The sequence below is a fragment of the Sceloporus undulatus genome, chromosome 5, assembly GCF_019175285.1.
Source record: "Sceloporus undulatus isolate JIND9_A2432 ecotype Alabama chromosome 5, SceUnd_v1.1, whole genome shotgun sequence".
NCBI lineage: Eukaryota > Metazoa > Chordata > Lepidosauria > Squamata > Phrynosomatidae > Sceloporus > Sceloporus undulatus.
The window spans coordinates 7939396-7957400 of record NC_056526.1 but is presented as its reverse complement, the minus strand read 5'-3'; the positions used below and the strand labels follow the sequence as shown (position 1 = coordinate 7957400).

General features: G+C 42.2%; 1 protein-coding gene across 1 annotated transcript in view; it reads right to left on the bottom strand.

Annotated features, from left to right (window-relative positions):
- The window catches only part of RBM17 (RNA binding motif protein 17), an 18012-nt gene extending 1232 nt beyond the window's left edge, over positions 1-16780 (bottom strand). Inside the window, exons 1-10 of the mRNA XM_042467825.1 lie at positions 16628-16780; positions 15080-15220; positions 13043-13159; positions 12216-12382; positions 11125-11222; positions 10418-10474; positions 8860-9001; positions 5794-5945; positions 2517-2590; positions 1338-1436 (exon numbers count right to left, since the gene is read on the bottom strand). Of these exons, the coding sequence (XP_042323759.1) occupies positions 1338-1436; positions 2517-2590; positions 5794-5945; positions 8860-9001; positions 10418-10474; positions 11125-11222; positions 12216-12382; positions 13043-13159; positions 15080-15202 (1029 nt within the window). The 5' untranslated portion in view covers positions 15203-15220; positions 16628-16780. The remainder of the gene's footprint in view (positions 1-1337; positions 1437-2516; positions 2591-5793; positions 5946-8859; positions 9002-10417; positions 10475-11124; positions 11223-12215; positions 12383-13042; positions 13160-15079; positions 15221-16627) is intronic.
- Positions 16781-18005: the final 1225 nt, after the last annotated feature.

The window sequence follows — 18005 nt, the reverse complement described above, 5'->3', positions numbered from 1 at the left end:
AAGTAGCAACTAATTTGTCGCTTTAAAAAAAGTAGAACCTATGTATGCACTAGTTTTCCAAAATTATGCTTCAAGCTCCAGTTGGGGCTTGGCTTGGAAGACTCCAATTCAGTTCCCCATTCAGACATGTAGTCCACTGAGTGATCTTGGGTCAGTTGTTCTCTCTTAGTCTCACCCTTCATGGGGTTGTTGTTGAGAGGAAAAATGGAAGTGAAGGATATATAATATCTTGAACTCTTTTGGAGGAAAGATGGATATCAAAATAAACAAAGGCATTTCGCAGGGATGGAGAGGCAGCATTTTGTTCACCATTTCTGAAGAACTGGATGAACGTTGTGCCTAAATAATTCCTAGGAGGCAAACTGCCCATATTTTGGAATGCAGAGTGAACTATCTCCAAGGATTCCCTTCAGCATGAGATTCCAACCGACTCAGGTTGCCTACCCAGTGACTTCTGACCCACTGACATTAGCGATGTTAAACTGGAGCAACTGTAGTATCAAATCATTTGGTGACTGCCAGATTGACATACAACAGAGACTGGATACCCAGCGTAAACAGCATGTTGAAATACATAGTAAATGTTATCCTAATCTCATAGACCTCTGAGGACAAGGATGATCAAGGCAGTAAAGTTTATAATACATTTTTAAAAATCAATTAGAATATCAGTGTAACAGAAAAATGGGACAAGCTACATTCTCTACTGCAAGAACACAGCCTTGCATATATAAACCAAAGTACACAAGATGTACACAAGAGATGCTCTGGTGTACCTGGAGGATATTATATTGTTTGATAAAATGTCCTACTGAGTATTGGAAGGAAAATCCATTTGTGTTTTAATTAGACCAGCCCTACAATCACTGATGAAAACTGCGTTCCAGATTTTATGTTGAGAGTGGGAGAACAATGTTGTTTTTTTCTTCCCCCAACAGAACGATGTACAGATGTAGCTGATTCTAGAGATTTCTCCCTTCCACCCCCCTATTTCTAATGTTTTGCATTTTTAAAGGCTGCTACGCTTTATTAGCTTTCTTTCTTTTCTTTTTTTTGTAATGTATTTACAGTATTTAATAAGGATTTGGTCTTTTTTTAAAAAAGGAAGCAGGTAAAATTGAGCCTCCCTTGTCCAAAATACTTGGGAGCAGAAGTGTTTAGAATTTTAGAGTTTTTCATACTTTGAAAAATTTGCATGAAGTGATGTTTGTGTACAGTGAACCATCAGAAAGCAAATGTGTCACTATCTCAGCCACCCATGCAGACAATTTTGGAATTCCAGATAAGGGAGACTCAAACTGTAACTGCTGGTGCTGGAAAGTGGTGTTAGCTTATACCTCAAAGATGACACACTTTCCAACTTTGCCATATTTTTCACATTCTTCCTTGGTTTCACCTTCCAGGTCTTCATCAACTTCCCCAGCTCCAACCATATTCTAAAAGTAAGAAAAAACAAGTCAACAAGGAGACTCTGTCTAGGCTCAAAATGAAAGAGGGGAATTCACTATTTCTGGGAGGGTACTTTCTTTTCTGAATTGTAAGATATAACTAAGGCATTGCATAGAAAGGGCCAATTGTGGAGTCTCAAAGTTCAGCTCCCCACCTCCACCCAATGCTGTGATACACACTCTAGTGAAGAAGAGGGAAACCAAAATGGATGGTCTTCCCCCTCCAAGAGACGTCTACAGGGCAGATAATGTCACGGATGTAGGCTACAATGTCTCTTGATATCATTGGGTCCTTCCCTGAAACTCTGCTTGGAGGTTCTTTAAGACAATGGTACTCAAATGTGTTTGTATGTGGACCTGTGTTTGTGCATAGATCTGTATTTGTACATTGTCTTTCAATCCCTAATAAGCTTCCGGGAAACAGAGAAAAAACTGTAGCCAATGGGCACAAATATTTCACAAGGCCCTTGCAGTAACTCCCAGTCCCCCACATCAGATTATGTGATGTAATGGTTTGAGAATTGGTCTAAGTCTCTGGGAGACCAGGGTTTGAATTCCTGCACAGCCATGGAAACTTATTGGGTGACCTTGGGCAAGTCACACTCTCTCAGTCTCAAGAGGAAGGCAAAGGCAAACCCCCTCTGAAAAAATTCTGCCAAGAATATCCCATGAAAGGTTTGCCTTGGGGTTGCCTTAAGTCAGAAATGCCTGAAGATACACAACAATTACAACAACAGATCAGACTGCTTACGAAGCATTGCTCTATGCTATGCAGTGGCAAATACACACCTTCATAAAACAAAAGAGAAAGAGTGAAGCATGAGCCACAACCTCAAGGCTCAGCCAATGCCTACAAATACAAATGAGTTGAGAAATGGGCTGACTTAAGCAGTTTTCATCTTATTTTCACCTGCCAGTCCTCCTACTGAACAGGGAGAACTCTAAAGCAAATCAGTTGACAGTTCTCCTGCAACTTTTGAACTATGGCTCCTCTGTGGATATTATAACACCAACAAGAGACTTAATACTATAATTCCAGGAACCAGCACATGAATTTATGGCACCTACCCGTAGCAGAACCACTTTGGTTGGGCACTTTAATATCTCTGTTAAAGGATTTGAATCAGATTTCTTGGATGAGTCTGCATTTCAAAAAAAACAAAAAAACAGTAATGGGTCAATATTAAATCATTATATAATTTAGTAATCTCATGCTAGATTATCCTTGCACACAGAAGGAAGGCTGTGGGAGTTCCAGAGTTATAAATAAGCATAATTTGACACTGGCCGTATGCTTCAGAAACTCAGCTTTCTCAGCTCTGAGAAACTCACTTTCATTAAAAGAAGTGGAAAACAAGACAGCAAACCATTATGGCCATATTCATACATGACAATACACCAACAAATTCTGGTGCAATGTGAATGAGCTCCTGCATGCTGCTTTATTGATCTCACTTGGATTTTCCCACAAGCAGCAAACAAACAGCACATCTGTCGATTATGTGAACCAGGAACTCTGGCTTGTTTCTCTCCTTTGTGGCTCAAGATTGTGATACCTCTGAAGAGAGATGAGCCAGTTCCTGGTTTTCTCAGATGAATTCTAGTACAGTGGTACCCCGGGATACGAATTGATCGCGTTACGAAATTTCCGGGGTACGAAAAAGTTAGCTTGGAAAAAACTGTTCCGGGTAACGAAAGATTTTTCGGGTTACGAAATTTTTTTCGGTGTGTTTCGGCGCTTTTTGGCACGAAATTTAAAAGCCGCGGCTTTCCAGCGCTAGCGGAAAGCCTTTTTTCGGGTTGCGAAATCTTTCGGGTTACGAACGGCGCCGCGGAACGAATTAAATTCGTAACCCGGGGTACCACTGTATACTATAACATGTGAACATATTTTTCCTCTCCTTTTGTCGGTTAGCGAAAACTTTTCTGTTTCACAGACATTTCAAGAAGTGACTGCAAGTGTTTAATTGTGTTCTGTTACACTGTTTTTTATCTTTTTGTGGATCTATTTTAAAGGATTAAGAGTCAATTGTTGGGACTAGGACTCTGGAGACCAGGGTTCGAATCCCTACTCAGCATGGAAACCTACTAGGCAACCTTGGACAAGTCACAGTCTCTCAGCCTTAGATGAAGGCAAAGAAAAACTCCTTTGAACAATTATTGCCAGGAAAATCCTGTGGAAGGGTCACAATAGGGTCACACTCAGAAACAACTTGAAGGCACACAACAACAATGTATTCTTTAATTGCATTTTAACAATATTTTTGTATGTTTTTATTTCTGTCTTTGTAGATATTTTAACTGTCTGTTTTACACCACCTTGAGTCTCACTACTGGGGAAAAAGCAATATATACATGAATTTATAACAATAATACTGTAATACCAATAAAGGCCTACAGCTTCAGCTAGATTACTATGGCTAACTAGGGAAGAGAATGATTTCTCCAACATCAGACCTGAATAAGGTATTAGGAACAAGTTGTTTAAATGTCCACAAAAGTCTTGTTCCTTGTCTCAAGCAGAACAGAAATGATTACAAACATTCCACCCTTCAGTTGAAAATGTTTTTCTCTTACAGAAAAATATTTTTTACTTCTGTAAAATCATTTTGCTTACTTATTGTTGGTTTGTTCTGTTTTTTAAACAGTGCACACAAACCTAATTATATTAACCACTAAGATATCTGGACAATTGACTGCTGGCTCCGCCGTACAGATTATTATATGGACATATTTACCTTAAGCTTCCCTCCTTTTCAACATGCTTAATGTCTACACAAAAAGCAGCCCACATAATGTAGACTACATCAAATACATTGACCTCTGGGTCTTAAAACACACAGTAATGGGAGCCAACCTCACTTGATCACACTTAGCATGGGATCATTTCTGTGCAATAGCTTTAGGGCTTTGAACAAGTACCACAAATCAGTGGTCACAGCCAAGAGATCTCCCCGTTCCCTGATCAGAGATGCTGTGGAAGGAGGACACTCAGCCAGTCACCAGCTAAGTAAGAGTCAAAGCATTCCCACCACAGTACCTTGCAGCTACTATAGCAGTGATTCCCTAAGTTAGTGGTACTGTCCTCCTGAGATGGAAAGATCCAAGGGAGCAATGATGGAAAAGGGGGTAGCAGGGGGGGGCTTCAGTCAAAGTAGTGAAATGCAAGGACAAAGGAAACCAGCAGCCTCTAGGGCCAAGGTGGATATGAGGAGTTAGAACACTTGGCGGCACAGGGAGAAACAGCATGAAAAAGAAGCTTTCACATTTGGGACCCTGCTTAACCTTTGTGAGCTTCGACAGCACTTGGCTGGCAGGTTGGAGCTGCTCCTGCTTCCTTTCATCAGTCAAACAAAAAAAAAAGGTAGCAGAAGAAACAATGTTTTGGTGTGAAGGTGGACAACTTAAAGTTGTGCGGGGAAAGCATGTCTATGAAGAGGGAGGGAGAGTAGTATCTGGGGTTGATTCTTCAAAAGAGTCCTTTGCCTTTCTCAGGTTGAGAGTCCCTACTTGCCAGGAAGAAAAATGGGAAGTCAGCTGTGCCCCTCTCCACCCTTTGCACCCAGTCACCTTAGCAGCAACATCAAACACCAGCCAGCTGGCCTTCCTTTTGCTGTAAGCGTGGGTGAGAGGAAGAAACAGGTCTATGCCAAAGCTGCTGCTATATTTGCCAGGAGATGCTGGGACAGCGGAGGCGCAGTGGCAAGATGGGCATAGCTAAGGTAGATGCTGCTGGCTGGCTGCTGCACAAACATAAGACCTAATATCAAGAAATAGGCATGGGGGGGGGGCACTAGGCTTTTTGTCCAGGAGGGTGGTAACCCAAAAAAGTTTGGGAGTCACTGAACTATAGGAAGTGGCTTCACCTACTAACAGGTTTCTCACCCATGATAAGAAGGCAAAGCTAAAAAATGCAAGACTGTAATTTTGAAAGCACATTTCCATTTGTCAGGCCAAAGGCTTTGTGGTAGACATGTTTCTGAAGTGACACACAGAAAGTGAGGAAATAATCAAAAGGCAAGGAACAGAACCTCCAGTTCATATGATCTTTACAGACATGGTCTTACCAAATATGCTACACCTAAGCCTGTTAAGGCCATTTCAGTAAACGAGTACATTCACTGAAAACATCTGAGCCTGTTACAGATGGACACAGAGTGGAATTTAAGGCAGATTTAAGTAAGGGAAACAATGGGGCAGTTAATGATTAAATTGTCTCAGCTGTTAGCAATCTGCAGTGAACTCATGTGGGGAGAGATGAACAAGCAGCCTGTGCTGACTTTGCTCCGTCTTCTGATAACCTCTGCCCACATGTGAACAAGTAAAACCCACCCCCATTTCCTACCTTTATCAGCAACGTCACCAACAATGATTTTGCCGCCCCTTTTGCTTGTTTTCTCCACTGACAAGGCAGTGCTCAAGCCCTGTTCATGCTTCCCAAGACCTTGGCCTTCTCGGAAGCCGTATTTCTGCATAATCTTGTGTGCCACCGTGCCTCTGAATACAAAAGAGGAAGAATCAGTCAGGCTAATGAACATGGAAAATTGTATGGTATGGATGTGCTGGGCAGGGGATTGATCAAATGACATTCTGTAGTATGAAAGCCCAAGACAGTAACGGGCACTCTTCCTCCACTTCTTCTATTTGCAAGTATTTAGGGAAATAGTTGTAACTCCCAAGGTAAGTAAAAGTCAGCAACCTTTCTAAAAGACAAAGAGTGAAATGAAGTTGCTCACTAAGCCATAGAATCATAGAGCTGGAAGAGTCCTCAAGGGCCATCCAGTCCAACCCCCCTGCCATGCAGGAATACACAATCAAAGCATCCCCAAGAGATGGCCATCCAGCTTCTGGTTAAAAACCTACAAAGAAGGAGACTCCACCACCCTCTGAGGGAGTGCATTCCACTGTCAAACAGCTCTTACAGTCAGGAGGCTTTTCCTAATGTTTTGATGGAAGAGAAAATCTCATGTTTAGATAGGAGAACAGACAAATCTTTATCATTAGTAATTACAACAATTAAGGGGAAATGTATTTCCAATTTTACCACAGTAATGGGCAATTCTGTATGGGAAATCCTATTTTGCCTGTTCTATTCTTTACTTTAAAACAAATGTTTGTGCATACATACATATACTGCATGATTTAATATTTTACATGGAAGAAGAAGGATGTTTATAAAAAAAACAAAAACTCTACTTCCAATCACTGCTAAATCTTTAGTTTGCAACTCCTTTGGCTTCTTAGATCACTGACCAAATGTGTATATTTTTACTGATATAGGGCACAGTGTGTGTGTGTATGTGCATACAAGCATATTTAAATGAAGCTACATGTGCGATAAGGTAATTATATGAACAACATCCCTCCAGAGAGCAGGGAGAGGAACCCGATTTTTGAACGCCCCTGAAATAGAATATCAAATGTTATGCCAAGAATTGGAAAAATGTGGTCCACGGGTCATAAATCACATCCTGAGGGCCCCATTATCATTTTGGAGAAAAAAATCAATATGTCCCACCACCATTTCTAGTGGGTGCAACTTTGTCATATTTATGGTCCCCTGGAGTGTTTTAGGTATGGATGCTTTTTTCAAAACTACAAATGATTTCCAATCATTTCCTATTTGAGGAAGAAAAAGGTCCACTCTCCACTCCTGGAAAAAAAAACCAGTAATGGGAGGGGCATGGCAGAAATTGTCCCCATGGGGTGAAGTGGGCATCTTAAGCAAACAATAAAAAATGGGGGGGGGGGGGACAAAAAAAGACCCCTCCAAGGTCCGGGGGGGGACAAATCCCCCTGAAACCTTGGATAGTTTCTCACTCCTGCTGAAAAAAAAAAAAAAAAAACCACATTAGGGAGAACTATGTAAAATTAAACATGCCTTTCGTGTGCTAGCTTTTGAGAAGATTTCTCTACATGGAGCCATTTCCAAATATGATACTTACAGTCTAAAATTATACAGCCCATTCTCTCAACTTAGAACTCTGCTCCTCATTCTGATGCATCATGGACCTAGATTTCACTTCTCAGGAAAATCACTCTCTGACTAATGCCATCACACCATTTACTACTGAGCACAGTCAGCCTGTACTAACACACTTAGGGGAGGCGCAAAATATTGAGAGGTAATACCTAAAGTATGCAAACAATTACATCATAGAAAAAAGGAGCAAGCTCTCACCTCCTCAACAACCAAACTGCCAGACTATTTTCCTATTCTTGGGTGCAAGGGAAGGAAAAGGAAGGGAATAAATGCATGTAGAGGCCCACTGAGCTACCAAGTTAATTACCAGGTGCACGAGAGGAAATAATATGTTGTGGGAGGATTAAAAAAGGTCACCAGTCAACATTTTTATTACAGGTTCCACTTGATCTGAACTTTATGTACTCTCATTAAGGACACGAAACAGTGTATTCAAAGCACAAGAAAAGAGATTCCACTTAAACATTGGGAAAAACTTCTTGACTATAAGAGCTGTTTGACAGTGGAATGGACTGCTTCAGAGGGTGGTGGACAGTCCTTCTTTGGAGGTCTTTCAGGGGAGTTTGGATGGGCATCTTTCAGGTCTGTTTTAGTTGTGTATTCCTGAAAAGTAAGGGGTTAGATAAGATCGCCCTTGTGGTCCCTTCCAACTCTTAAGATTCTATGGTTCATAGAAAGGCAGCACACAGAATACTCTGGTTACTTCCATCACTAGTAAGAAAAAAAGCTGAGAGATGTACCAGGAGTGAGTGACAGTGTAGTGATTACAAGAACTGTGGGAATGCATTGGCTGGCTACATGAAGTATAAGTCTTTTATAGTTTTTGTTATAAATTTAATTTAACTGGAATAACACAGTACAACTTTCTGCATGTTATATCGATGAGAGGAAAGCTTAACACATAGGTCAGGGGTGGGCAAAGTGAAGCCCCTCAGATGTCATTGAATAGCAACTCCTGTCAGCCCTAGTCAGCATAGCCAGTGGTGAAGAATGCTGGAAGCAGCAATCCAAAACAACTGGGAATGCCTCAGTCTATCCATCATCATACCTCTTGATTATTTAACTCCAGAAGAGGAGATTAGTAAAGGAAGGAATGTGCCAGGAAATCATGCTCAAAGAGCCTGGAAGCTACACTATTAAAGAACCTGAGTATCTTAAGGCTACCTCTTGTTAAAAACAATGACTTGGCTTCAACAACTCAGACTAACATAGGAAGGGGCTTGCAAATTTATGAAGCAAAGCCATCATCACACATCATTTGGCAAAAATCCACTTCTTTAATTAAAAAACAATTAATTAATCACAGAACCATCTCCAACATCCTGCATGAGCAAAAGCTGTATGCCTGCTGTTTTGTCCTCATTACTGCCCCACACTGCTCTCTAGTGGCATTTCACTATAAGCATCAACTGGTCACAAAACACTCACCCCATATTAGCCAGGAAGGAATTGCTGGGCCCAGTTGGGGATCGCGGTCTCTCAGGCTCATCATACATGGGGGGCGGAATGGCTGCTTTGGATGATGAACCACGTGGCCTCGACTCCTCCTCATAGGGGAATGATGAACTGGCTGGGAGAGAGACCAACATTAAATCACAAATGTATTTCCACCAATTTCTGTGTATTGTCTCAAGACAAGTTAGAGTTAAGTTTCATTTCTTATATCCTTCCCCCCCCCCAAAAAAAAAACTGACCCAAAGTATTATATATTAATATAATAGTTAAAATAGTTAAAAATAGTCAGTGTGATATATTTATATAATATTGCAGAGGTGGCCAAAGTGTGGCCCAAGAGCCACATGTGGCCCCCAGAGTATTTTTGTGCCCCAATTTTGCACCCAAATGCCCTCTAGGGGGTGGGGGGAGGCAGTTTCACCATGTTTTTGGATTCCCACAAGCTATTTTAAATCCATGAGATGCCTTTTTCTGAAACAGGACAAGAACTGAAAGCAACTTCTAGTTACTTCCTGTTCCTTAACAAAAAAAAAGGCTTATCTTTGGCCTAAAATGGTCTGGGAGACTCCAGAACAGGGTGAACACGCCCCCATATTCCCAGATGGCATTTAGGGGCAACATTTTTTTTTTACTTTTTCAGGGGGTACAGTGGAGTAGTGTCCCTCCAAGGTCTATTGGGGGGGGGGGCTAATATAGCCCTTTACCCTGCCATCATTGGCCACCCCTGATATAAAGGTATACAATGCTGACAGGGTTTTGGGGAGTTCCAGTCCAAAGAAAGTAGCTTCGCCAAGCTATGGTCTCAGCCAATACCATCTAACTGGATGATACAGCATTCTCAAGATCAAATTATGACACAGTACAGTAGGCCCTCCACATTCACTGGGTTAGGGGCACAGGACCTCCGTAAAAGAGAAAAAACGCAAATAAAAAATCACTACTTTTTTTAACCTGAGAGACCACATCTCTATGAAACTCTAGGTCCTCCAGTGCAACTCTATGGTCAACATCTGTCAAAAGTTGACCATAGATTCATGCTGGAGGACCCACAAATGCCAAGACAAGTGTTTTGTCTAGTAATCTCTAGATCCTCCAGTGCACTCTATGGTCAATTTCCAGCAGAATTTTTCTGAAGGACGTAGGGATTCTTAGAGAGAACATATTAATCAAATCCACAAATAATCAAAACTGCAGAAGTCAAAACCACAAATGTGGCTGGCCAACTATATCTAAAGGTGGTTTCTGCATGCCTCTCTGTCTCACTTTGACTTCTTCTTCACTGTTCTGTTCTTCCATCCCCACATTGTACACCCACCTCTGAGCTTGAGGGAACTGGTCACAGAGAAATCAGATTAATCTGCTCCTTCCTTTCAGAGATTCCAACACAGTTATCACTCTCACTGTGGGAAACTGGGCTTTGCCCATTAACTGCCAAGAAAGCACTCAGTAGCAAACATCCACAGCAGCTAAGCATCACTGAAAAAGGCTTCTTTAGGATGTATGTTAGAAAAATTAAATACAGTATACATACGTTCTTTGTCCTTCTCAACCAGAGACGTAGGCGGTGCGATAGCAGCTCCTCCCATGCCTGTGTAAGAAACCAATCACATGAGATTCCACAACAGCTTATGCCACAACAAATATGGTCTGCCTTTAAGTTTCTACAAGATTCTGCATTGTTTTTGCTACAACAAACTTAACACATTGGCATGCCTAGTAATTCAACAGGCCAAGAGTTTGGTCAGCATATTTTTCAAATCAATCCAAATTCAGTTTCTAACTGTAAACAATGAACTGAAATAACTTACTACCTTTAGGCCAGCCAACATCTCCCAGACAGACAGCAGCAAGCTTCATATTCCATCTCCACTTTTACATCCATTTGCAAGTGGGTTTACCTGGTGGTAGACAGTAAGCTGGCTCAAGAGCCCTAACTGCAGGGGTGTGACAGAGCTGCCAGCTTCACTTCTGCACAGGCTTATCCAGAAATCCCACACTTTGGGGTAAGCCCATTCACAAGTGAATGTAAATGATGAGGACGCTAGAAGCTGTAGGAGGGCAGAGGTAGGAGACTGGAATCAGGTACTTGGGATGGAGCCGTGCATCAACCCCATGTGGCCTCAGCAAATACTGCTGGCTGCTTCTGTGCTTGCAGAAAAAGGTATGATCCCATCCACCTTAATTAAAGCTGCAGTGTCTCATTAACATCCATACTTTATAATTAAGGTAATTCCATACTTCTTTTCCGTCTCTCCCTTTCATAATCTTCGTCTTCATCAGAATCTGGATCAGGCCGTCTGGAAAATCCACTCGCCTCATGTCTGTCTTTGCGCCTCCTTGAAAAATGAATAGAAATTACAGTAGATTTTAAGATGATTAACCTGTAGCAAGTGTAAAATAATACATGAGAGATTAAGAAACTGTGGCCATCTGGGTGTTGCTGGATGCCACTGGCCATGCTGGATGGGAATTAAAGCCAAACAACATCTGGCAGCTCACAACTTCTCCATCCCTTCAAAACAGGATCATTGTTTGACTGCAGATAATTACAGCACACAAAAATTGACAAGTATGCCCTGTAGTCTAGATGATACTCATCTTCCCTTCCATTTACAAAATTTGTGCATAACAAACAATTCCTTTTCTATTTAATATTGACATGGGCAACTCTACCAGGCACCATTTTTCACATGTACCCAGACTGCCATACCAAAACTGAAAAAATCTGACATCTGTTTCGTTTCGTTTCCTTTCCTTTTTCTTTTGCAAGGGGCAAGATTGGGATGGATTGCTAGGGAAGAAAAATTGCTGCATTTTGGGGTGGGGTTGACCTGTTTGGGATGATCTGGGGACCAAAAATAGGAGCATTTGGAATACCCTGGAGGGCTACAAAGGTGGCAAAAAAGGGGGTCACACTCTCCACAATCTAATGTCTACAATATATGAAGTGATTTTGTAGATGAATATTAAAAATGTTCAGAACCAGTTAATGATGGTATACTGCCTTCTGTTTTAGTATCTGATTCTCACCAAGTTTCAGACACCATTACTATAGAATCCCTCCTAATAATCTGACTAATATTAGTTTACCATACACTGATTTTAAAATGCCAAAGACAACTATTCTGAAACATTCAGAATTACAAGTGAGAATATCACTCACACATAGAAATGAAATCCTAGCACCAATGACATACAAGTTTATAGGGGTTTATTAGAGATAAATTTACTTCAACTGGTCTAGTTGCTCAGCTGAAAGACTTCAGCACAACAAAAAGGGTTTAAAAGGCAAGCCTGTTACTTAACAGGCTGTGGCAGAGATAACTCACTTCTCTCTTTCTTCAATCTCCTTCTGCCTCTCCAATTCTCGTTGCCGTTGCCGCTCTTCCCGCTGGCGCTTTACTACTTTCTCATAATCATTGGGGAACATAGGATCATACTCATCAGCTAAAGGAATTAATACATCTCCAGCAGAAAAGCCACTGGGAACAGGATCCTGAGGAGAAAGAGAAGAGACAGGTCAAATAATGTTATCCAACAGAAATGCACCCAGAAGTGGCCTTCTGAGATCATTTGGTTCCACTTTCAAAGTAATTCCTAAAATTTTCCTTGCAGACACTGATTGCCGATTCCCACTGCCATCCCCAAGTCAAGACACCACCATTCCTAGTGATGAAAGATGTTGGGAGTCTCAAAATATATGGCAAGCCGTGTGATTCTTATACCCATGTGGGGTATAAGAATAAAGTTTGTTTGTTTGTTTGTTTATTATTAATGGAAGGCACCAGATTGGAAAAGATGCCAGAGATAAAACAGCCTTTAAAATAAAACAAACACTGAGCAGAAATAAGCCTCCCAAAATAGAAACAGTTTCAACAATCAGCAGAAATCATCTGAGAGAAAGGTGAGTTGGTCCATAGGAATGATCCAGCTACTATACAGGCCTTGTCTCATATCACTATCAAGGGAGCCTCTACAGCAGGTGAGAGACAAAAAAGAGTTTTTTCTCCCAATGTGAGGAAAGAGGGAAGCTGTTCTGGAAGGAAGTGATCCCTCAAAGCACCACCTGCATTCTCCTTAAGATTCCTCTGATCTCTTTTAAAAGCACATTTCCCCCCACAAAGTCTGGCTCACCTCTCAGTAACTGCATTCTTACCTTCAGGCCAGCTGCCACATGTGGTGGAGTGTCTACGATTTGTCGCTCATCAGAAGCATTGCCTCTTTTCAGGTCAATCACAGGAGCAAGCACTGTGGTTTGCTTTGTTCTCTGACTCTAAAAAAACCCATAAAAGACAATTATAACTTTGAAATTTTGTTTTAGATTGTCCTTGACCTGTGAGGTTATTCTCCTCAGATTGCTAATTATGGTTTGGAAAAATTTGCTTTTCATACAAAAAACACTTTTACAATCCATTTTAAAGCAACTACAATACCTTAATATTGTTTCTGTTTAAACACTGCTATCATTCAGAGCAAAGGATCCCATGACAGCCTTTCTGAACAGCCTATTGTGAGACATTACTAGTGCAAGAAGAAATTTGTTTTAAAAAAGACAGCTCACTGAAACTATTAATTGGATTGAGAACTATGCATTTTAAAGTATGCATTCATTAGGATCAGAGTTCTTGCCATGCTTGCTTACCATATTATATGTGTATGCTATATGCTTAGTAATACTGGGTGATAGGATATGTCATAGAATTGATGATACTGAATGGAAAGATTATCTTCTTTGGAGTTGGATAATGAGCAGATCACTCGGAGCTATCAAGATCAGTGCTATGGGAAAACTAGATATAGAGAGGAAAGGCAGGGTAGCCCTGGGAAGAATATTTCAGTCAGAAGACAAATGGGGTTTGAGTGCAGAAAAATGTTTGCATTCCTTTTACCTTTTAACATACAATCAAATGCTTCAGTCCTGACAACGTTATTATGCTCTGAACAACTTTAGCTTTCTAAATAAAGATTTCTGAACTCACTGATGCTTGGATTTCTGAAGTTAGCAAGTACATGACAGTATTCAAACCTTTTACCAGAACACTTTACAAATGTACAGTCCTCCCTCCATTTTCGCAGTTTTGAAAACCACGTCCCTTGCTTATGCAGAGGGACAAATGGAGGGGGAAATCATGGAGCGCATGCCCGGGGGGGGGGTCTGGAACGGATCCCCCGCAAGAACAGAGGGTCAACCGTATAGGTAAAGATGCTTGCACAACAGTATATTTTCATTATCACAGAAATTGCGCTATATGTTTTCCTAAGACAAGATATGTTCTGAACTCAATCCCATTTCTCCTCTGTATGACACTGAAAACTTTGCATTCATATGTACACTCGTCCCTTCACATTTGTGTCTCTGACTTTTGTGGGTTTGATTATTCACAGATTTTATTAATTGTTCTCTCTAGGAATATCTAGTTCCTATAGCACAACTCTATGATCAACTTTAACCAAAAGTCACACTGAAGGACCTAGAGATTCCTAGGGAGAACACTCCACTAGGCATTTTAGCTCCTCCAGTGCAATTCTATGGTCAATGTCTGGCAGATGTTGACCATAGAGCTGCACTAGAAGACCTAGAGATTCCTAGAGATATTCTCTTAGGTAAAAATGTAGTGGTTTTGTTATTTGTGGTTTTTCCACATTCATGGGGATCCTGCAACCCTAACCCCACCGAAAGTGTAGAGATGAGTGTCATAAGTAAGGGATGGGAATCATGTATCCACTCCATACTACATGGAGCTAATATAATATAACATCATCTGAAGGGCTATACAAATCCCATAATTGTAATAGATATAAGAAGCAAATCTATCATGGAGTTTTCTTGGCAAGATTTGTTTAGAGGGGGTTTGCCTTTGTCTTCCTTAGAGGCTGAGAGACTGTGACTTCCCAAGGTCATCCAATGGGTTTTCATGGCTGAGTGGGGATTCAAACCCTGGTCTCCAGAGTCATAGTCCAGTGTTCAAACCACTATATTATGGTGGCTCTCACACATTAACTTAACCTGAGCCTAAACATTCTCCATATGTGCCAGAAGTCTTGTTGATATTGGTTCAATAGAAAGACTAGACAAACATATTTATATTCTATTTTAGATTAACTAATAAATTAACGACTGTACTTTTCAAGGACAGCCATCTCAGCAATCAGTGAAGAGCGGAGTCATTTCTACCAGACTTTTTACTGTTACCTTTGCTTGGGTGAGAGCTGCCTTCTTCACTTGCAACTGAGACTGCAGGAGTTTGAAGTTCTTGGACCAGCCTTCTGTTTTGGAATCACTGGTCTCCACTCCCAAATCATCATACAGCGACATTTTCTTTCTAGTTCAGAGCTAGGAAATGAAAAGGCTATTTCCATGAAAAAGGATAATCACTGCTTCACTTAAAGCCATAGATTTTATGTATTTCGTTTTAATAAAGCCAATGACATGTGGATTATAACTAAAATAAACTCATCACTTGCTTTTTCCTTCTACCCTCTTACTCTCTTTTCTTTCTGTGTCCTGTCTTTCTGTTTATGGGCCTGAAGGCATGGACCATCTCACTTCTCATATTTGTAAGCCTCCCTGGGAGATCTCTTCTGAGTGAAATATGGCCCACGCAATACTTGTAGCTGCTGCATCAGGAATGGAAATTGGGCTCATGTCTGCAAATAAGCAGAGCTTTCTCTTTCCCCTTCTCTGCTTTTCTACACAGGTTTCCCAGCAGCAAGCAAACAAGGGGAAAGGCTGCAAACATTTCAAAGATGTTAGACAGAATCTCAGGCAGAGCTTTCTCTGGCCCACAATTCCCCAATCCTCTGCTTGCTTGGAGAATCTGTGAGTTGTGATCCAAACAAGGAGTGTCTCCCACATTCGGCAGTGAAGTACAGCATCTAACCATGTTTAGGGCAGTCCACTGCTGAAAGCCAGTCACTGGAAGCCAGAGAGGAACTAGCTATTGCCTTCATACTCTCCTTGAGGACTCCTTAGCAAGGTCTATGGTGGCCAGAGTGGGAAAGAGGCTGCTGGACCAATGGCCCTTTAGTCTGATGATGTGTGTCTGTGCTTTCGAATCACCTGTTGATTCCACAGGGATTTTATAGGCAAGGAATACTCAAAGAGGTGCCTTATCAATGCCTTCAGCTGAAAGACAGTCTACAGCTTCTGCCATTCCTTTGTGGTCCTCTATCCAATTCCCAACCAGCCTTGACTCTGCTTAGTGTCTGAGAGCAGATGAGATGCGCTGCCTCCAAAGTATTTAGACAACAGCTGCATCCGCACCGCAGAAATAACCCAGTTTGGCACCGCTGCAGCTGCCTGGGCTCCATCCCATGGGATCCTGGGATCTGTAGTTTGGTTCTGGCACCAGAGCTCTCTCAAAACTACAAATCCCACAATTCCATTAACAGTCAGCCAAGGCGGTTAAAAGCAGTGTCAGAATCGTATTATCCCTGCAGTGTGGATGCAGCTGTTTCCTGGGGCCTGGAAGGCACTCTGCACGTGCTCAGAGGCACCCCTGTCAGCTCCCAAACCCAATCACGAGTCGCCATGGTTTTTATGACACCCGAAGCGTTGCTGCTGTTTTCTTTCCCGGAGACTGAGCCATCAGCCAAAACGGGGTCCCTCTTTCACTCCCGTAGACACACGCACCTTTAAAAGCCACCCCAGTCAGGGAACTCCGCCCCGATTATCCTCGTCCTTTAAATTAAAGCCACCCCCGGCCCTACATGTGCCCCCTCGCTCGCCCGCCATCCTTACCCTTCCGCGTAGGCCTCAAGCCGGGGCCTCGCGTAAGGCCCAACGCCGAAAACAACCACCTCCTCTTCGAGCAGGGAACGCTCCCGCGTCACGGGCCGCGAGGGCCAATCACCAGCCTCCTCGCTCCAACCGCGAGACGCAGCCGCTGCGTAAACTCCGTAGCGGGGGCGGAGCTGGGCCGCAGCATCCACTACGCTGACTGCGTAAACTGCCACTATTAAATCGTTTGGCTTGCTCCGCATTAGGGGCCGTTTACTCCAACTGCGCACGCAAAAGGAAGGCGGGGGCAGGAGGGAGGAGGAGGCTCTCTGCTGACCCCTGAAGGCGCCTGGCTGTAACTGCAAGTCTCTCTCCTTCCTTTTCTTAAATGTTATTTTGGCTTAATTTATATAGGTTTATATCCCTTTTCCTGAGGATTAACATCTGTCCCGGAAAACCAGCAAAGTGAAGGGTTGAGAAAGGGCCCCGCCAAGCTGGGAGCCCAATGGAAAGCAACAAACTATAAATCCCAGAATGAAAATGGATGGCAAAAATATATACAAACACAACTTCACAGCCAGCAACCAGTAGTGTTGTTGGTGGGGGGGTTGTTGGGCTCTGGGGCCGTTGTTCTGGAAGATTTTAATTCCTGGTGTGTTAGCCGGCACTGCCAGCTGGCATTTGCAGAGAAGGCTGGCATGGAAGTGAGTGGTGGTGTGTGTGTGGGTGTGTCTATATACAACACACACACACACACACTAGTGTTTTTTAATATGGCCATCCATTTACAACTAGGGATTTATAGTTTGTTGCTTTTCCTTGGCCCCAGCTGGCAGAGCCCTTTCTCAAACTCAACCTCTTCTTCATAGGGCTTTTATAGCCCTAACGTCCAGAGAATGAAAACCAAAGACATGAAGGAAAATATAAAAGATGCCCAAGGAAGGAAGCGTATTTGCATTTGTGGAAGTGTGGACGCGAAGGTGTTTATTCAGACGATCTCTTAAAGAGGTACTATCCATGTGACTCCTCTAGCTGCATCCTGTTTGCATGCTGGGATGGGCAGTTTTTAAGGAGGGGTATTTAGAAGTCCGCAGCAGAGAAGTTCAGCTCCTTAAAACTGCCAATCCAGGCCCCATGCAACAGGAGGCGGCTAGGAGGAGTCACACTGGAATAGTTAGCTCTTTAAGGAGCATAGTGTGATAAACATCGAAGACACCACACGCTTTAGGCTACACTGTGGATATATAAAAACCCCAAGGGATCAGTGTCTGAAGAGCGGTTTAGAACTTTTGCCAAACCAGAATGATCTGGGAGAAAAACAACTCGACTTCTTGGCTAAGTCTGGTCAGATCAAAACTGCCAGAGTCGCTCTGAAAGCAGCTAATTTGAGATTAGAATT